The sequence below is a fragment of the Coenobita brevimanus genome, chromosome 72 (assembly GCF_032717465.1).
Source record: "Coenobita brevimanus isolate Jiangsu-jjx chromosome 72, ASM3271746v2, whole genome shotgun sequence".
Classification (NCBI taxonomy): domain Eukaryota; kingdom Metazoa; phylum Arthropoda; class Malacostraca; order Decapoda; family Coenobitidae; genus Coenobita; species Coenobita brevimanus.
This window is the reverse complement of record NC_137025.1, coordinates 20,321,637-20,343,842: the sequence shown is the minus strand read 5'-3', so window position 1 is coordinate 20,343,842 and position 22,206 is coordinate 20,321,637. Positions and strand designations below refer to the sequence as shown.

Here is a 22,206-nt window from a genome sequence, read left to right as displayed (position 1 = left end):
TGCGATGGAGGAGTTGGAGCAGATGCTGCGCACATGGGTGGAGGATCAGAACCTGCAGAAGGCACCAATGAGCCAGGCAAGTTTTTGCTCTAAGGCTCTCTTGCTATGGGATGAAATCAAGGTGAGGTGGGATCTTGATGCTAGTGAGACCTTCAAGACGAGCCATGGATGGTTTGATCGGTTCAAGAGGTGAGTTATCTCCACCACATGAAGATGTACGGTGATGCAGCGAGTGCAGTTGTGGTGGCTGCGGCAATGTTTCCTGATGAACTGAAATGCATCATCGCAGAGGGTGGCTACAGTGAGATGCAGGTCTTGAATTTTGATGAGACTGGGTTCTTTTGAAACAGAATGTCCTCCAAGACATATCCTGCAACAGAGGAAAAGTCTACGCCAGGGTTCAAGGCCTCAAAGGACTGACGACGCTGGTAAAGAATGCAAGCTGTTTGCAGAATCGTTTAATCTCACCCAGTTGGTAAAGCAACCAACCAGAATATCTGATAATCCTGACCATAATGCCCATCTCTTGGATCTATTCTTGACAAATAATCCAGATCAGTACAGGATAGAGGTACTGTCACCACTTGGATCCTCTGACCACAATCTCATCAAAGCCTCATTAGTTAACCCTCCCACACTTCCCCGTTCTGAACCTGTCAGGGTGACCCGATGGCACTTTGATAGGGCAAACTGGGATGGATTTAGAAATTATCTTCCTGACATTCCATGGCAGTCTTTCTTCTCTAGTGATCCCAATTCTACCCAGTCCAACATTTGTGACTTAATACTAGCTGGTATGGATTTATTCATACCAAGTCAACAGTTCACTAAAAGATCAAACTCTCCAAAATGGTTTGATGGCAACTGTGCCAGAGCAACAGCCCAAAAGTCATTAGCATATAACTCTTACTTAAAGTAAAAAACATCTGAATCACTCGCCCAATTTAAAATTGCTAGAAATCATGCAAAAGCTGTATTAAATCTATTTAAATCAAACTTTCTTCAAAAGCAAGCATCAAAACTACTTAACAACCCTAATGACAATAGAATATTCTGGTCAACTCTTAATTCTTTCAATAATAACTTTAACAAGTCATCTTCCATTCCCCCACTAAAATCTTCAGATGGCAACATTACAAATGACCCAAGTGGGAAAGTAGATATCTTTGCCAGTACCTTTGCCAGAAACTCTACCATAGACGATACCAGCCAGAACATCCCAGTACTGGAACTTGATTCTCCCGAAATTGCCCCACTTAAAATACAGACAAGATACATAAAATCCATCCTAGACAATTTACCTACCAACAAAGCTCCAGGCCCAGATGGAATTCCACCAATTGTTTTGAAAAAGTGTTCCCCTGAACTTGCCTCTGTTCTAGCTAAATTATTCAGACTATGCATACGTACTTCTTTATTCCCAAATTCATGGAAAGAAGCCAATATCCACCCAATTCCAAAGAAAGGAAGTTCGTCTGACCCCCCCCAATTACAGACCAATAGGTGTCACATCTCCTGGTAAGGTATTTGAAACATTACTTAATATGCACACTGTTAAACATCTTGAATCCAACAACTTAATTAGTGATAGACAATAAGGTTTTCACCAGGAAAGATCCACCACTGACATACTCAATCTCCTAACTCATACCATCCATCAATCAATTGATCTACATAGAGAAACTCATGCAGTAGCTCTTGATATTTCTAAAGCTTTCGACAGAATATGGCACTGTTCCCTGGTGTCCAAACTCCCTTGCTATGGACTAACATCTTTTGTTCTTTTGATTTCTTCATATCTCAGTGACAGGAAAATAAGAGCAGAAGTAGATGATGTATATTCCAATTTCCACTCAATTAATGCTGGTGTGCCGCAGGGATCAGTTCTGACGCCAACCCTATTTCTGGTTCATATTAATGATCTGTTATCTGTCACCCACAATCCCATTCATTCATATGCAGATGACTCAACACTACATAGTTCATTCACACCCATTTACAAAGTCTAATATCTCTACCTCTCAACTCAGTACAGCCATCTCCATAAATCAAGATCTATCTACGATCCGTGAATGGGGACAAAACAACCTTGTCTCTTTTAATGCTAGTAAAACTAAATATATATATACAGTTTACTAATAGACAGATATTGCCAGATTCATACATTACCCTCGGTGCTACTAATATTCCCATCTCCAAAAGTATTGAAATTCTTGGCACCTCACTTAACAATGCCCTCAGCTGGACCTCTCATGTGAGATCACTTGCTAAATCCGCCTCAAAGAAACTTGGATTATTGTACGGAGTCCGTAACTTCTTTGCTGATGAGCAGTTAGCTATAATTTATAAGAGTCATGTGCGCTCTCAGCCTGAATATTGCTCACCCTTGTGGAATGGTTGTGGAGAGGTTGCATTAAAACAACTAGACAAAATTCAACAAAGCTGTTAGAATCATTAACAACCCTGCCATTACAAATAAACTACCTCCCCTGCAAGTAAGAAGGAATGTTGCCTCCCTTGCATTATTTTACAGATTTTTTTTGGCAAATGCTCATACGAAGTTGGGTCCATGGTCCCACCTCTCCATGCCTTCCCTCGTGCTATACGGGCATCTGATAGCGCTCATGACTGGAATGTCACTCAGCCATAATGCAGAACTTCTGCCTGTCAGAATTCTTTCATTCCCCGAACTGTGTCTCTCTGGAACTCGCTTCCCCAGAGTTGTTTCCCTCCAAATTTCAACCCACAGCTGTTCAAATCTAACTGTTACAGATATTTTATGAACATAGGACACCAGTAATCTGGAGAATGGATTTTTTTTTTATTCATTTGTTTTTCCTTCCTCCATTCTGTTATATAAAAAAAAAAAAAAAAAAAAAAAAAAAAAGCTGACTGCTGCTGGAAGGCAAAGCCGAGGGCAACCTCAAGTTGAAGACGTTCCTTGTCTACCACTCAGAGAACCCCAGGGCTCTGGTGGGGTATGTTAAAGAGAACCTTGGGGTGATTTGGAAGTCAAACAAGAAGGCCTGGCTGACTTCTGATATCCATCATCCATCCATCCATCATCCACTCCTACATCGCCCCATGAGGAGCATAGGAGCCCGTTCAAAGCATATTACCTCCACCGCACTATGCAGCAGTTGGTGAGGGACTGTAATAGTGATGACAGGACAACAGTGCAGCAGTTCTGGAAGGGCTACAATATACGATACACCCTAGAGACTATCACTGCAGCGTGACGTGAGGTTAGTCAGGCCACCATGAACTGTATGTGGCGGAAGTAGTGGCTGAAGTGCTTGCACACCTTCACCAGCTTCCCCAAGGGCGTGCAAGCTCCGTCGGTGCAGCGTGTGTGGCAGGCTATAGTGGAATTGTCACACGAGGCAGGCTTTGGGGAGGTTGAAGAAGATGACATGGAGGAGGTCTTGGAAAGCCATGGGGAAGAGCTCAGCAATGAGAAGTTCCTCAATATGCAGATTCAGCTGGAGCACCCTGAGGCACGGGAGGTGGAGGTCATCCCTGAAGTGCAAGCTCTCAATATGACAATCCTGAGGGAGATGCTAACGAAGCTGGACGAAATAATTGCGCTGATGCGCACACATAACCCTCTCCCACGACGAAGCAGGGATGCAGCCGATCGGCTGGAGGAGGGGATGAATGCGAGACGATGCTGGAGGAGAGAAGAGGGTAGCTAGGCAGACTACAATCACTGCCTTCTTCAAACAGGCTCCCACCATGCCAGCAAGCCATAAAGAATCTTCCCAGCCCTCGATGAGCAGAGCATCTCCACAGCCTTCAACCAGCAGAGCATCTCCCCAGCCTTCAAACAGCTGAGCATCTCCACAGCCTTCAAACAGCAGAGCATCTCCACAGCCTTCAGCCAGCAGAGCATCTCCACAGCCTTCAACTGGCAAAGCATCTCCACAGCCTGCAACCAGCAGAGCATCTCCACAGCCTTCAACCAGTAGAGCATCTCCACAGCCTTCAACCAGTAGAGCATCTCCCCAACCTTCAACCAGCAAAGCATCTCCCCTGCCATCAACCAGCAAACACCCAGGGTCTCCTCCTGCCGAGGACGTGCTCAGCCCGTAGTGCTGGACCTAACCTCCAGCCGATCCCTGTCTCCTGTGTCACCTGTGTCTCCACTAAGGCACTCCGCTACTCCATCGCTGCTTTCCTCGCCCCAGTCTCCATTTCCCTCACCACTTTGGTCACTGTCTCTGTCTTCCTCGCCACGACGTGATCCACCGCATCTGACTCCATCGCTACCTTATCAGTCATCACTGCGGTCTCCCTTGTCACCTCACCGGTCATTGCAGCTGTCTCTCTCACCAACTCCTCTGTCATCGCATTGGACTCCATCGCCAGTCCCCAGAGCCATCACATCGCACCCCATCACCTCCGCCTGAGCCATTGCTTCACACCCCATCACCACCCCCTACCTAATCGCATTGCACTTCATCACCACCCCCAGAGCCAGTGCATCAGTCTCTCGCTACGATCACTCCACCTCCCCAGGCTTCGCTCCCCTCTGACCCTCCCCTAAAGATGGGGTTTGAAGGTTTTGAGGAGGATTGAGTGGTAGGGAGCACCACATGTCCCCTAGCCTTGGGGGGAGGGGGGGATAGCAAGGACGATAACCAATACCGGTCATAGACATACAAGAAGTGACAAGAGGTGTTTGATATTTTTCTAACCTATCCCGTATGATTTTCAGGCTTTATTTGTTGCTTTCAGTGTGTTATTTACATGTGTTAGGCTTAGGTTAGCTTCCTTGACGGCTGTTAGGCCATTTGGTTTGGCTTTAAACTTGTTTTGGGGCTCATTTGGGTGGAGTTTGGGCTTGGTCTGGGGGAAACCCAAGACTGGTCAGTTGTATGTTAAAAGTACCCGATAGACGATACCCTGCCTAATGATGGGATTTTACCTTTTTTTTTTTTCTTCTTTTTTTAAATGCAAGAAAGAAGGAACCAAAGGCCAGGAGCCTGCAAACCATTCCTTCAAAAAAAAAAAAAAAAAAAAAAAAAAAGAAGGAGAGAGCCAAATTCAAGATCCGCTCATTACGAGATGCCTGGACACACTGCATTTGAAAGACTGGAGATCACAGGAAGTAGGAAATACAGACAGAGGAAGACAGCCCCAGAGTTGACCTGTTGCATAAATGAAGGATTAGGGGTAACAGTTAACTCTTGCATTACAGAGTTGGACAGAAAAGGGATGAGAGTTTTTGCTAGACAGGTTCTACACACCCATCGCAGAGGTGGAGGGATGCAAGCAGACAGTTCAGAGGAGCAGTGACTATTGAAGCAGCGACAGCAAAGAGACAAAGAGGCAACAGTGCAGCAAAGAGACAGGTTGAAGGGAACCAGTAAGAAGAGGAGAGTTGATGAGACGAAAAGCCTTTGACTCCACCCTACTGACAAGAGCTGTATGTGGGAAGCCTCCCACACATGACAGTTGTACTCTAAACTGGGGCAAATAAAACCCATGTATAAAGTCAACAAGTGTGCAGGGGTAAAGAAGGTACGGAGTCAATTTAGCACACCAAATCTCTTGGAAGCAGATTTTACAAGAGATGCAATATGATCTTTCCAAGATAAGTCCCGAGTGAATGAAACCCTAAGCATGTACAAGGATGATGCAGGATTCAGCTGGATACTATTAACCCCTTACCCACAAGGATGGCTGGACCGCGCCGTGCCCCTCCCATGAGGATAGCATCAAGACAATACATGATAAATTAGCTACTTCCAGGTCTATGGAGGTATCAATTTTTATATATATATTTTTTAGTATGAGAACAGGTCTTAAGGGACATTTCAGTGGGTAATGAACAGGGAAAATTAGTGACCAAGTGCACGTGGGGTGTTGCCAGATGATAAATTAGCTTCATGGCCAATGGGAGTATCAATTAGCCTTTCCCCTTTTTAAAATATATTTTTAAGTATGAGAACAGGACACATTTCAACGGAAAAGAGAATGGAAAAAACCGGCAGAGAGTTGCGTTGCGCGGCCAGTCTGTAACTAAGCTGGGGAGGGGGTAAGGGAGGGGAGGTGGGAAGGCGAGGCAAACACAGAAATATGGCTAAACTGGTAACACTGGATGCGAGTACTAGCAGTATTAGCAGCGCTGCCTATAGCTACACACTGGTACTACTGGTAGATGATACAAGACCGCACTTGAAAGCCCAGGCGAATTTAAAAATCCCTGGATCACAGAAGTGGCACCCCGCAGTATGGTACTTAACCCTTTAACCGCGGGCTTGTTTTGCTTTTTCTTGCGGCTCCAGCAGGCATATTCGCGCTCCAACAGACTCTCAAAAAATATTTGCCAAAAATCAGTTATTAGTCCTAGAATATTAAAATCATATATGCTTATGGCACATACCTTCAGCTTTCTCCTGGGGTGTTTGTTGAGCCTTCGTCGAGTACCATAGGACTTGTGGAGACCTCTGAAGTTGGGTAACAAAGTCTCCACTTTACACTTCCCAACAACCCGTAACATGATTACCACAGCCTGATATTATCACTAGAAACACTATTCTATGATTCTCAATTAGTTTGGAATCCATACTCCAAAAAAAAACCCACTGTGAAAGCAATGAAAATTACGAGGGCGTATGACCTTCCCACTTGCGTTAGTTCGCCACTGGTGTTCTGTCATTTATTATTCATAAAAACACTCACAGTTTATATTTCTATTACTATATAACACTTATATATATCTACAACTATATAACACTTATATATATCTACAGTCTTTATCCATAGTTTCCCTCAGTAATAGTAGTTTATTGTCACTGTAGGCATTCAATTTTTTTCAGTAAAATACGTAGCATTCACTTTCTCGTCCTGTATACTAGCATTGAGAGTGAATGTCACTTTCACCTTCACTCTCATAACTCATAGTATTCATATATGCTAGAGTGAAACGTTCACTTTCATTACTCCTAGTGTACTGTATATACTCGTATTCTTATAATACTACTCATTTACATTTCTATTTACGTTCTCTATTTTATTTACATTATTTACATTTCTATTTTATTTACACTGTGTTATGCACTGTCACTTGAAGTAACTTATAAAACTATTTTCCACTGTTCATGTATATTTACATTCATTGTTAGCAAGAGCGATTCATGCTTGCTGTTTACACATTATTTACAATTCCACTTGCACTGTTTTACTCAATAAAAAGATCGTAGTCACTCTTTATCAATTGTTAGCCCTTTACCTCTTTCCACAGGAGGTTTAGTAGGGGGTAAAGGTCACAGGGCCCTTTGCATGGGGATAAAAAAGCGGCGGAAGTTAGCAGGAGCGAATCAGACATACCCTCACGTTGAAAGATGACAGTGAACTGATAGTGGTGGCCTCCTGCCGCCTGGCTAGGGTGAGTGCAATACTACCAACTTTAGCCTTGTGAGACCTGCTAATATATAGCAATGAAATGATTGGCAGGAAACCAAGACAATACATAATAAATTAGGTAGTTCCAGGTGAATGTAAATATCACTTAGGCTTCTCCCTTCCCTCCTTATATGCATTTTTATTACGAAAATAGATTATACGGCATATTTCAAGGGGAAATAAACAGCGAAAATTAGCGAACGAGTGCACGTGAGGTGTTGTCAGGTGATAATTAGCCAATTCCAGGTGTATGGCACTATCACTTACCTTATTTCTTTTTTGTATATATTACTTGGTATAAGAATAGGGCATAGAGCTTATTTCAATTGATGAAATCAGTGGAAAATTCCAGGGAAGATTTACTTAGAGTAGATTACACTGTGGTGGCCTGCAATAATTAGGTAGTTCCACGTGAATGTAAATATCACTTAGGCTTCTCCCTTCCTTTCTTATATATATTTTTATTACGAAAATAGATTATACGGCATATTTCAAAGGGAAATAAACAGCGAAAATTAGCGAACGAGTGCACGTGAGGTGTTGTCAGGTGATAATTAGCCAATTCTAGGTGTATGGCACTCTCACTTACTTTACTTCTTTCTTGTATGTATTATTTGGTATAAGAATAGGGCATAGGGCTTCTTTCAATGGATGAAATCAGTGAAAAATTCCAGGGAAGATTTACTTAACGTAGCATGGCCGGGCAGGCGAGAGGATAGGGTAATGGAGGGGAGGGAGGGAGGGGAGTCAAGAACGGGGAGAAATGGCTAAATTGTCAACAATGGATGGGAGTACAGATGAGATTAGGAGTGCTGACTGACTAGTGTTGGACATTGACAGTACTGATAGATGATACAAGCCACTAGTTCTTGACCATCCCCCTTTGCTGAACTTTTTCAGTGTCTCATTTACACAGAGAGTAGGCCAGCATGCTCTCCAATACAAATTTCTCTAAGTATCTACACCAAACTACATGCACAGTACACAATACACTTCCTTTTCCAAAAATCAAAAAACAAAACCATGGTATCTCATCACCCAGCCTCGGAGTCCCCAGGGGGGGGAACCACAAATGCCCCCACCTTCCGCCCTTCTCCCGGTGATGACACGAGGTGCCTGGAACCACTGTCTGACTCCCTTCTTCATTTCTGCAACATTCGTGGCCTTTCCTCTAACTTTCGCTCTGTTGAGCACCACCTCTCCTCTTCTAAACCTCACCTTCTCTTTCTAACTGAGACTCAGCTGTCTGAGGCAACTGACAGCAAACCCTTTTCTGTATCCTCCTACTTTCTCTATACTCATTTCAAAGCCAAAGGTGGCTGTTGTGTATATATACGCAACGACTTATCTTGCCCTCGTGTTCCTGAACTCAATTCTTCTGAATTCTCTACACTCTGGCTTTGGCTTTCCTGTCATTCTCTGACTAAATATATCTGTGCTGTTTACTTATCCCCTAATTCTATTGACTATCAAAAATTCTTCGACTATCTTACTTCTACGATGGAACACATTCTATCCATTTCTCCTTTCTGTGAAATCTCCGTTCTAGGAGATTTCAATGTTCACCACCACCTTTGGCTCTCCTCTCCTTTCACTGATCCACCTGGTGAACAAGCCTACATCTTTTCTATCCTTAATGACCTAGAGCAGCTTCTACAGCACCCTACCCGTATCCCAGACCGCCTTGGAGAGAGCTCCAACATAGTTGACCTCTTCCTTACAACTAATCCTTCTGCTTACACTGTTAATCTTTTCTCTCCGTTGGGCTCCTCCGATCACAACCTTATCACCTTAACCTGTCCTATCACTCTGGTACGGCTTGTGGACCCTCGAGGGAAACGTCGCCTGTGGCATTTTGGAGCCGTGGATTGGGAGGCCCTCAGGCAGTACTTCTTTGATTTTCCCTGGAATGATTATTGCTTCCATGGCCGGGAGCCATCTGAGTGTGCCTTGCACATTACGGAGGTTATTCTCTCGGGAATGGAAGCATACATTCACTTCTCATATCCTTTGACTAACGCAAGAAATCCTTGGTTTAATCATGCTTGTTCTAATGCTGTCCACAACAAGGAGAGGGCCTACAAAAGGTACCGGAGCCAATCCACCCCTGAATCACATCATCTTTACGTTTCTGCCCAGAATCGTGCTAAGTCTGTTCTTCACTCTGCTAAAAATAATTTCATCCGTACTAAATGCTCTCAACTCTCCAACTCGAATTCTTCCTGCCCCTTCTGGCACCTTGCCAAAAACCTTTCTAACAACTTTACCTCATCATCCTTCCCTCCTCTTTTCTACTCTGATGGTTCTGTAGCTATTTTTTCTACCGATAAAGCAGATCTCTTAGCACAGACTTTCTCCTCCAATTCTACCTTAGACGATTCCGGTGCTGTTCCTCCATCACTTCCCGCCTCTGACTTCCTCGTGCCTGACATTAAAATTTCTTCAGCTGATGTATTTTCTGCCATCACTGGCCTCAATACTAACAAGGCATATGGGCCTGATGGAGTCCCTCCTGTTGTTCTCAAGAACTGTGCTTCTGTGCTTACACCCTGCCTAGGCAAACTCTTTTGCCTTTGTCTGTCAACTTGTACCTTTCCTTCTTGCTGGAAGTTTGCTCTCATTCAGCCAGTCGCAAAGAAGGGTGACCACTCCCAACCCTCCAACTATCGTCCAATTGCTTTAACGTCCTGTATTTCAAAAGTTTTCGAGTCAATTCTCAATAGAAAAATTTTAAGGCATCTTTCCTATCACAACCTTTCTGGTCGTCAGTACGGGTTCCGTCAGGGGCACTCTACTGGTGATCTTCTCACCTACCTTCAGACTCCTGGTCATCCTCCTTTCGGGACTTTGGCGAAAGCTTTGCCATTGCACTTGACATCTCAAAGGCTTTCGATCGAGTCTGGCATAAATCTTTAATTTCTAAACTGCCCTCTTACGGTTTCTATCCCTCTATCTGTGCCTTCATCGCTAGCTTCCTTTCTGGTTGTTCTATAGCCGCTGTTGTAGACGGCCATCGTTCTTCTCCTAGATCTATCAACAATGGTGTTCCTCAGGGCTCTGTCCTATCACCAACTCTCTTCCTTCTATTCATCAATGACCTTCTAAGCTGTACATCTAACCCTATCCACTCATACACTGATGACTCCACCCTTCAACCCTTCCCATTCGGTTCCCGCAATGCCCATCTCAGCAGTTACTTCAACAAACAAGGGATGAGGCTATGGCACACCTAATGTCTGACTTGGTTCATATCTCTGACTGGGGTAAAAATAACCTTGTTGTTTTTAATATATCAAAGACTCAGTTCTTACACCTATCAACCCGTCAAAATCTTCCACAGGTATACCCACTAATGTTTAATAATATTCAGCTTAATCCTGCATCATCCTTGAACATGCTTGGGGTTTCATTTACTCGGGACTTATCTTGGAAAGATCATATTACATCTCTTGTAAAATCTGCTTCCAAGAGATTGGGTGTGCTAAGCCGACTCCGTTCTTTCTTTACCCCTGCACAATTGTTGACTCTATACAGGGGTTTTATCCGCCCGTGTGGAGTACAACTCTCATGTGTGGGGAGGCTCCCCACACACAGCTCTTCTCAATAGGGTGGAGTCAATGGCTTTTCGTCTCATTAACTCTCCTCCTCTTACTGACTCCCTTCAACCTCTGTCGCTTCGCCGCACTGTTGCATCTTTATCCCTTTTCTATTGCTACTTTAATGGTCACTGCTCCTCTGAACTGTCTGCATGCATTCCTCCACCTCTATGACGGTGCGTAGCATCTGTCTGGCAGCAAACTCTCATCCCTTTTCTGTCCAAACTCTCTAATGCATGAGTTAACCGTTACTCCCGGTCCTTCATTTATGCAACAGGTCAACTATGGAACTGTCTCCCTCTGTCTGTATTTCCTGCTGCCTATGATCTCCAGTCTTTCAAACACAGTGTGTCCAGGCATCTCGAAAAGAATGGATCTTGAATTTGGCTCTCTCTTGTATTTTGTTTTTCTCTTCGAGGGAACTCTTATTAAGGGCTCATGGCCTCTGGTTCCTTCTTCCTCGCATAAAAAAAAAAAAAAAAAAAAAAAACTTGAAAGCCCGGGCTAATTCAAAATAACACAGAATCACAAAAGTGACGCCCTGCGGTATGATCCCTTGCTCCCAAGCGTTACGAAAGTGACGCCCCATGGTTAAGGGGTTAAGTAACGAGCGTCACAGTAGTGACTACCCACGGGTAAGAGGTTAAACATTAGTAGGTACTTCTGTGGAAGATTCTGTCGGGTTGACAGGTGTAAAAACTGGGTTTTTGAAGCATTAAAAACAACAAGATTCTTTTTACCCCCATCAGAGATACGAGCCGAGTCAGACATTACGTGTGTCGTAGCCTCATCCCTTGCTTGTTAAAGTAACTGCTGAGATGGACGTTGTGGGAACCAAATGGAAAGGAGTAGGGTGGAATCATCAGCATATGAGTGGATAGCGTTAGATGTACAGCTTAGAAGACCAATGATGAATAAAAGGAAGAGAGTTGGTGATAAGACAGAGCTCTGACAAACATCACTGTTGACAGATCCAGGAGAAGAACGATGGCCATCTACAACAGAGGCTATAGAACAACCAGAAAGAAAGCTATAGATGAATGTAAAGACAGAAGGATAGGAACCGTATGAGGGCAGTTTCGAAATTAAAGATCTTTGCCAGACTCAATCGAAAGCCTTTGAGATGTCAAGTGCAATGGCAAGGCTTTCGCCAAAGGATGACCAGGAGTCTGAAAGGTGGGTGAGAAGATCACCAATGATCATCCCTGATGGAACCCATACTGACGATCAGAACGGTTATAACAGGGAAAATGCTTTAAAATTTTTCTGTTAAGAAATGACTTGAAAACTTTTGAGACACAGGATGTTAAAGCAATTGGACAATAGTTAGAGGGCTGGGAATGGTCACCCTTCTTTGGGACTGGCTGAATGACAGCAAACTTCCAGAAAGAAGGAAAGGTACAAGGCGAAAGAGTTTATCTAAGCAAGGTATAAGCACAGAGGCACAGTTCTTGAGAACAACAGGAGGGACTCCATCAGGCCCATATGCCTTGTTAGTATTAAGGCCAGTGATGGCAGAAAATACATCAGCTGAAGAAATTTTAATGTCAGCCATGAGGAAGTCAAAGGGAGGAAGTGATGGAGGAACAGCACCGGAATCGTCTAAGGTGGAATTGGAAAAGAAAGTCTGAGAGAAGAGATCTGCTTTATCAGTAGATGAAATAGCTACAGGGCCATCAGAGTAGAAAAGAGGAGGGAAGGATGATGAGGTAAAGTTGTTAGAAAGGTTTTTGGCAAGGGTCCAGAAGGAGCGGGATGAATTCGAGTTGGAGAGTTGAGAGCATTTAGTACGGATGAAATTATTTTTAGCAGAGCGAAGAACAGACTTAGCACAGATCTGGGCAGAAACATAAACATTTGTGATGCAGGTGTGGGTTGGCTCTGGTATCTTTTATAGGCCCTCTCCTTGTTGCAGACAGCATTAGAACAAGCGTGATTAAACCAATGCTTTCTTGCACTAGTCAAAGGATATGAGAAGTGAATGTATGCTTCCATGCCCGAGAGAATAATCTCCGTAATGCGCAAAGCACACTCAGATGGCTTTCGGCCATGGAAGCAAAAATCATTCCAAGGAAAATCAACAAAGTACTGCCTGAGGGCCTCCCAATCCGCAGCTCCAAACTGCCACACTCAACTCTTCTTTGGAGGGTCCACAAGCCATACCAGGGCATTAGGACAGGTCAAGGTAATACGGTTGTGATCGGAGAAGCCCAATGGAGAGAGAATGCCTGTACAGGTATTTTTCTAACCTGCTATAGATTAAACAGAAAAAAAAAAAAGAAAGAAAGAAAAGTTACACATAATGACAACTCAGTGTCTAAACACAAATGTTTCACCCACCCACCTTGCCAGCAAAAACAGTTGGTATGTTGGTGGCCTGTAGCACCCACAGCAGTTTAAGGGGCACCAGGCCAGAGCACAGAATGGTGATGGCAACTGCTACTGTGAGGAAGAAGGTGATGCTCTTGACCTTGGACCCACCATAGAGCTGCACAAGTGCCCCGATAAGAGTGGTCTGGAGCAGCAGAAAAATGCCATCACCGTACGAGCTGTTATGAGAAAGGTTTTTATTAAAGTTTGTATACTGTACTATAACCCACTGATGGCTGGGACAACTCTGGTATTCTATTCCAGCTAACACCAAATGGCTTTACTCACTTGAAATGCAGTCAGAGGAACCTAAGTTCCTCTCATGATCAGGGAATCTGTGGCACTCAATTCCAAATACAGTATTATACTGCCAGACTACCCAAAATTTTATTCACCTGAGAATGAGTCATCCAAGCATGTGTACTAAATTGGGGGACACCTTTTTTTTCCCCAACTTATTTCCCATACTTCACTGACAGAATTAGACAAGACTATGGTTCTACATCCTTTCCATTATTTATTTATTTATTTATTTTTTTTACTTGCACTATTTATTTATTTATTTTTTTTTACTTGCACTATAATGACAGGCATTGAAGATAAGGACATGTCAGATTCAGGCAGAGTTAAAGTGAATAGAGCATACTGCAAGTATCTCAAGGGGGAATCTTATTTTATTTCTCATTTATAGTACAGTGTACATGGTTTTGAAGGATGACATCCAAATAATAGGAGGATGCAGAATTTATGCATCTATATAATGGATTTTCTTCCAAAGAGAAACCATCCCAACATTTTTCTGAGTGTAAAACATAAACTTTGAACAAAAGGCAGTGTTTGTGATATGATACTACAACTTCTTGACGTAACAATGGCAAAACTTAATTAAATGAAAGGTCACCATCCACTCACTCGATGTAGTGCTACTCGGGTGACTGTCCTTTCCTCTCTTCCTTCCTTCCTCTTGTGTCTTTCTTTCTTTCCTTCATTCTTTCCTCTTCCTTCTGTCTATGGGTGACTCTACACTGAGTGAGAAGCCAAATGGTTCATTTACTATGCTGGGTGGTAACCATAAGACCAGTTTATGGCGCCTGGTGGTTTAATGGGTAATTAAGGCACTCTAATCGGACTGAGCCTGTGCAGGTTAACATCCAAGGGATGGTTGGGGTTTCTTGCTCATGTAATGCCATTCAAGGATGAGTGAGGTTGGTCACTCTCATCTTAAATGTCAGGACCAACTTGCCTAGCCCATGGCTCCTACGCTCCCCACTTACTGCAACACAGGATTAGATGATGATGATGATGATGATGATGATGATGACTGTCATTATTACTGCAGCCTCTGGCCCAACTGAATGTGAACCTGGTGGACTGCAGGCTGAAGCTGCACTTTTCCTGCAGTCCACCATCCTCCTGTTGGCAGACAGAGAGAGCTAAGGAACAGTTGAGTAACTGGGCAGTGGAGCCAAGCTGTTATATCACTGTCACCAACTGAAGGCATCCTTCTCCAGTACACTGTTAGGGTGAAGATCAGCAGAGCCTTGTGTTCACCTGAAAGGGTATCTGTTGACGAAGCTGTATGCGACATTAAAGCTGATAGCCAGTAGCTCCAGGATGGTGCCAGTAATGCTGATGCCCTCCCCGCTGCCTGCCCGCACAATCTTGAGAATCTGTGGCACCTTCACCAGCACGGACCCCGCCACGATGGCCAGACCCAGAGCCTTGCTTATTGCCGCTTTCAGGCATTCCACTGATTGCATCACAAGGGGGGTGATGGCAGGGTAGGTGGTTATGTGGATGAAAGAAGAATTAATTTACACGTATAAGAAGCAGAGGGAGAAGAGACATGTAAGAAATTGCAAGATGACATTACCAGGCAATTAAGACACACAGGATTGCAGTTTTTGTGGCTCCATACTCATCCTAACATGAACTCAGTGTCCTTCTGCTATCTATCACTTTCCTCTTGGCAGAAAAGGAGTGAGGTGAATATTTCTATACCTGGGCAGCAGAACTGCCTGGTTATGTTGGTGCCATCATACGAAGCCATCTCTTTTCAGCATCACAGACAGGATGGATACATAATAAAAGATAGGCAGTACAAATACATATTATGTGACACAAACAGACAGAAGGGATGGAAGTTTCATGAGACACACACGGTAGGGACACACGTTAAACAACACAGACAGCAGGGATACAAGTTACATGACAGACAGAAGGAATACTTATTACATGAGACAGGTAAACAGTAAGATACATGTGTGATAGGCAAATGACACATGTTACATTGCAGACAAAAGAAATACAGTACATGCTACATGACAGACAGCAGAGATACATGTTACATAAAACAGGTGGATAGAAGGGATACGTATTACCTGGTATGTAATCCAAACAGACAGAGACTGGTGACAGGAGAGGAATGGACACACAGCAAGACAGATACACCTACCTATACTGATATATCTGCCTATTATACAGAAGAAGGATTAACACAATAAATGATGAATCTTTAGGATAATTTGTAAATCGTTCTAGCATATTCACTTTCCAATACTTTTCTTAGCTTATAAATTCATGTTACACAGAGTCATTTACAAACTGTTTCATAAGTATCCATACTGACTCGGTATTATTTTATGACCTCCTCTTTCTGCTGTTTTTTCCTTTTCACCAATTTGTTTTTGTCCCATCTGGATTGATTTGATGTTACAGGCTGTCAGAAACGTTTTTTATATCAAACTTATTTCATCTATCCCTGCATAAGATATAGAATGACAGACAACGTGTTTTGGCCAGGGATGGGCCCCTCTTGTTGCGAATGGTAAAGTGGAACCATCTAAATAAGCAGTGTGAGACTACACTGAGTGACAAGCCAAATGGTTTCCTGTAAACCAGGAAACCATTTACAGTACTATGCTGGGTGGTAACCATATAACCCAACTGTGGCACCTGTTGGTTTAGTGGATAATTAATCCATGGCATGGTCCCGTTCAGAACCGAAAGTACCTGCATAAATTGCAGTTTGTATGCCGAAAGACTGCGCTTTCGGCACCAAAGTGACACATTTCCGGTGAGATTTCCAGGGCACGCGTCGGTTCTGCAAATCATGGCCATCAGTCATTCACAGGAAAGCATGACAAACAATGACAAGCCAATCATAACCCTTCCTCTGCAGCAAGTGAATGCACTACTTCCATCCATTTAGTCCATTGTTTATTCCTGCACCACCACACTTGCCTCATGCTGAAAGGCACTAGTTTGCCTCTACCCTAGGAACCGCCACCCCCACCCCTTCCACTTAAGAACTGGAGTCAATTGTGTCAGGTAATTTAATATTGTTTATTTAATGTTTAAAATTCTTTATTCCCAGTAATGCATGCGCTGAATAATTACTTGGGTGTGTGCTGGTGACTAGTTGGGTATAGGTAGGGTGATATGTGGCAACTTAGCCAAGAGGCCAGAACCATAAGTAATTTTTCCCATAATTATGTTATTTATAAACCATAGAATTTCTAAAGCACGGCAGTGATTCAAACCATATTGCCGCGGATTAGACAACTCGACCGTACCATGCAGTTTCATATAAACCTGATTATCTGAAATTCAATTTTAACATTTATTTGATGGCTAAAAAGGAACCTGGCTTCAATGGAAAGATATGCTAAAGTTACTAAGTGTTTTATTTTTAGACAGCCACCTTGCCTACCAAACTTTTCTTTTGCATAAATATTGAATTAGCAATACTGTACTAGTACAGTGCTGTACAAGTAACTGTAGTAATAAGCAAATTTTTAATCATACTGCATAGATATTTCTAGAATTATCCATACTTATTTTCCAATGGCAAATGTGGGTGCATTTAAGTACTTTGGTAATGTGATGAGTAAGGATGGAAGTTTAGAGGGTGATGTGCTTGAAAGGGTGCAACTGGGAAGAAAGGTTGCTGCTTCCTTGAAAACAGTAATAAGAAACAGGGAAGTGAGCATGGAAGTGAAACCAACTCTAACATATGGATGTGAAGCTTGGACTTTGTTGGAGGGACAGAAGTCAAGAGTGAGAGCAATGGAAATGAGTTATTTGAAAGGAGCATGTGGAGTCACATGAAGAGGCAGACTGACAAGTGAGGAAGTGAAGGAGCGTTGTGGTGTGGATGTGGATGTGACAGGAAGCATTAGGAGAAACATGCTGAGGTGGTTTGGACATGTGGAGAGGATGGAGAGTGAGAAACCAACAAGGAGAGTGTATGTGAGTGAGGTGGATGGGGAAAGAGGGAGGGGGATGCCAAGGATGAGATGAAGTGATGAGAGTGCAGAGGTATATGAGAGAGGTGGGTGTGAGCTGGGAGCAGGGCAATGAAATGGCAGGGGACAGGGTGACATGGTGGCAATTAGTTTGTGGCCACCCCTTACGGGATTGAGGCACCTGGCAATAGATAGATAGATTTTCCAATATGGTGAGACCCCATTACAATGGATTAGGGTACAGTCACCAATTCAGATACAGCTTTCCAATTAGCACACATTTTTGGTAAAACAAACTACAGGTATACCCGGTTTAACGATGCAATTGGTTAAGTAATAACCCATCGCTAGGCAGGGTATCATATATTGGGGTACATTTCTATTGGGATGCTTTTTTGAGCCTTGGTTTTCCCCCACCAAGTCCTAAACTCACTCAAATGGGTCCAAAAACAAGTTTCTAACTCACCTAAACCCCCAAATAGCTTTTAAACAAACAAAACTAAGCCTAAGAGCAATTTATAACTCACCTAAACTCCAAAACAGAATCTGAAAATTGTCAAATATGTCTGGAAAAAATCAAACTCAGTAAACTGTACCCAAAAATGACAATACTCATCCCACCTATGACTAAAACACATTAACCTAAGTCTAAAAACAGTTTATAAATCAACCTAAACACAAAATTTAAGTCTAACTTATTAAAATCAGTAAAACAAAAATCTAAACCCATCATAAAACCGGGGTCTGGCCATCGTTAGGCAGGGTACAGTGGTATTTCTACCACCATCACTAAGCCGGGGTATCACATCTTGGGATATACCTGTTCCAACAAAAAATGACAATACAGTAAAAGTCCTCTAATGCAGCCATCAATAATCCAAAAATCCCAATACTCCAAATTTGCCAAAGCAAAAATTGTAGCAGCCGTGGATCAGTGGGTTAGAGCGCTCAGCTCTGACCAAAGGGTTGGATGATCGAATCCACCCAAGGGTCATTGGTAGACATCAGCAAGGGCATCCAGTCATAAAATGCTACACGTCCCAATCCAAAGTCCTCTACCCAGGGGCAACGCCTTAGCTCTTCTGGGATACCTGGTGTATGGTGGTAGGTGGTGGCGACCATCATCCATTCACTCGATGTAGTGCTGACTACTTCTTCCTTAGCCTTTATCATTCTTTTTCTGTGCCTGCCCTCCTCTCTTCCTATTTCTCCCATCTTTCCTGTCACTTCTTATTACTCTTCTTTCCTTTTCAGGTGGCTCATTGAGTGACAAGCCAAATGAATTCCTGTAAGCCAAGAAACCATTTACAATGCTGGGTGGTAACCATATAACCAAACGATACGTGCTCTTTACGTGTCAACAAGTGGGTTGGTGGAAGGTTAGTGCCCCTCCCTGTAAAGTGAATAACTCAGAGTCAAATGGCCATCCCTTATAGAATTGTGGCGTCTAGCAATAGAGACAGATGGATAGAAAATTTTTCTACTTTTTCTGGTCTTTTTTTTTTTATTTCTTATGGGCTTTATCTAAGGATTTACCTGGCTTGGACTTGCTCCTGCCTGCAACTATTCATCGACACTTCTATGCATTTCCAGTGAGTAAAACAATAACCCATATCATTTGAAATTTTTATATAATTATCATGAACACTCACAATTACTAATTTCTGCTCAGGGGTGCCCCCTTCCTACCCCTATATACCCAGGGAAGACAGGAGGGGGGGACGAAACGAGCTTCACCTGCCTCTACCCCAGCTCCCAACCCTCCCCCATACCCCTACCCCTCCCAGCCCACCACTCGTCATTCTTAACTGGCAGTTACATCTCAAACTAACCTCGTACTTTACACTCATAGTCGCATTACCAATACACAAACAAAACACTAGGATATGTAAAAAGTCTATAATATAACTATGAACATGCTGCAGCAAGAAACTAATGCATTATAATGCTGACAGTAAAACAAAAATGTTAACAATGGCCACCCCAGGCCTCATGCATTGGGTGCTTGCATGTGTCAGTGTATGTGCCTGCATGTTTGGGTGCGTCTGTGTCTGTGTTTTTTGGTGTGTGTGTGTGTGTGTGTGTGTGTGTGTGTGTGTGTGTGTGTGTGTGTGTGTGTGTGTGTGTGTGCTTGCATGTGTGTTTGCAAAGCAGTGTACCCAACACATAAGGTCTGAGGTGGCCATTGTTAATGTTCTTGTTTTACTGTCAACGTCATAATGCATTAATTTCTTGCTGCAGTGTGTTGATCCACAGGACTTTCGGACCACCACTTGGTGGTGGTCAGAATCAAAGTCCAAACAAAATGGAGAAATAGGAGAAGTGAAGGACAGGAGGAAGTAGTTCTTACAAGGAGGGTAGAAAAGTTACAAGAGGATGGAAAAAAGGCAGAATATAAGAGGGAAGTGGAGGAGTGATTGGGTAAGTATAGATTGGAGCAGATGAGGGACGTGGAAGGTGTGTGCAAGATATTCAAAGAAGAAATCTGTCAGCATGTGAGGTGGTGTGTGGGCTGAAGAGAAGACGAAAGGGGATGCAGGGAACAGCATGGTGGACTGAAGAGGTGAGAGGCTGTGGAACAAAGAAAGCATATAGTGAGTGGATAAGAAACAGGGGCGTCGAGGGGGTTGAGAGACGGAAGAGAAAGAGTTGTATGTAGAGAGGAAGAGAGAGGTAAAAAGATTAATAAGAGAGAGTAAGAAGAGAGCGGATGAGGAATTTGGAAGGAATTTGAGTGTAAAGTGGAGGGAATGTAAGAAAATGTTCTGGAAAGAGGTAAAGAGAGTTGGACTGGGTGCTAAGGAAGTTAGTTGGGGAGTGCAAGATAAAAATGGTAGATTACTAGTGGAGAAGGGAGAAAAAGTGAGCAGCTGCAGAGAACACTTTAATGAATTGTTCAACATACAGAATGAAAGCAATGCAAGTATAAGTGGCTGGGGAATGGCTGGGAGGAGAGATGTGAGAAGAGAGGAAGAAATCAGTAGGTTGGAAGTTGCGGAAGAAATGAAGAAAGTTAAAATGGGGAAAGCCCCAGGAATTGTCGAAGTGTGCGGGGAAACGCTGAAGCACGGGGGAATGATTGTAATAGAAATGATGTGGAAGATGTGCAGATTGGCTTGGGAGGAAGGTAGAATCCTGGAGAATTGGAAGTCAGGTATAATTATTCCCCTGTACAAAGGAAAAGGGGAAAAAGAAGTGTGTGGTAAACATAGGGGCATTTCCCTTCTTAGTGAAATAGGAAAAGTATATGGTAGGATACTTACTGACATAGGGGAATAACAGAGGAATTAGTTGGAGAAGAAAAGGGATGAGGCTGTGTAGATCAGATATTCATTCTTAGATCTTTGGTGGAAAAGTTTCTAGAGTAGCGAAAGAAGTTGTATGCAGTCTTCATGGATTTGGAGAAAGCATATGACAGGGTGGATAGACAAGGATTTTGGAAAGTATTAAGAATATATGGAGTAGATGGAAAGTTGCTGAAGGCCGTGAAGAGTACGTATGAGGGTGCTAAGGCTGCAATGTGTGTGGATAGTGAACTGAGTGAATTTTTCAATTTGAAGGTTGGATTGAAACAAGGATGTGTCATGACTCCATGGCTGTTCAATCTGTATATGGATGGGGTTATAAAAGAGATACAAGGTTGGGCAGTGGATGTTGGAGTGGCCCTAGTGAGAGAAGAGAGTGTTTGGAAACTCCCTGTACTGTTGTCTGCAGATGATACTGTGTTGTTAAGTGAAGACAAAGAGGAGCTGCAAGGCTTGGTGGATGAGTTTGGGAGAGTGTGTAAGAAACGGAATCTAAAGGTGAATGTACGGAAGAGTAAAGTGATGGTCTTAGAGAGAAGTGAAGTCAGTGAATGTACAGTAAGACTGAATGGGGAGGAAATGGAAAATGTGAGTGCGTTTAAGTACTTGGGTAGTGTGATGAGTAAGGATGGAAGCTTAGAGGGTGAAGTGCTTGAAAGGGTGCAGCAGGGATGAAAGGTTGCTGGTTCCTTGAAAGCAGTGATAAGAAACAGGAAAGTGAGCATGGAAGTGAAAAAGTTACTACATGACATTATTGTGATATCAACTCTAACATATGGAAGTGAAGTGTGGACCTTGTTGAAGGATCACAAGGCAAGAGTGAGAGCAGTGGAAATGAGTTATTTGAGAGGAGAATGTGGAGTCACATGGAGAGACAGTTTGACAAATGAGTAAGTGAAGGAGTGTTGTGGTGTGGATTTGATAGAATGCGTTAGAAGAAACATATTATGGTGGTTTGGCCATGTGGAGAGGATGGAGAGTGAAAGACTAACAAGGAGAGTGTATGTGAGTGAGGTGGAGCAGGGGAGAGGGAGGGGGAGGCCAAGGGTGAGATGGAGGGATGGCATGGAAAGGTATAAGAGAGAGGGGGGTGTGAGCTGGGAGCAGGGCAGTGAAATGGCGGGGGACAGAGCGACATGGAGGCGATTTGTTTGTGTCCACCCCTTACGGGATTAAGGCATCTGGCAATAGATAGATGGCATGTTGATAGTTATATACTTTTAACATATCCTACTGTTCTGTGTTTGAATCAGTAGTGGGATCAAGAGTGTTAAGCAT

At 43.2% G+C, this 22,206-nt stretch overlaps 1 protein-coding gene across 1 annotated transcript in view; it reads right to left on the bottom strand.

Moving 5' to 3' along the window:
* Positions 1 to 22,206, bottom strand: part of LOC145407278 (mannose-P-dolichol utilization defect 1 protein homolog) — a 77,360-nt gene that overhangs the window by 18,454 nt on the left and 36,700 nt on the right. Inside the window, exons 2-3 of the mRNA XM_080278313.1 lie at positions 14,928 to 15,126; positions 13,351 to 13,555 (exon numbers count right to left, since the gene is read on the bottom strand). Of these exons, the coding sequence (XP_080134439.1) occupies positions 13,351 to 13,555; positions 14,928 to 15,126 (404 nt within the window). The remainder of the gene's footprint in view (positions 1 to 13,350; positions 13,556 to 14,927; positions 15,127 to 22,206) is intronic.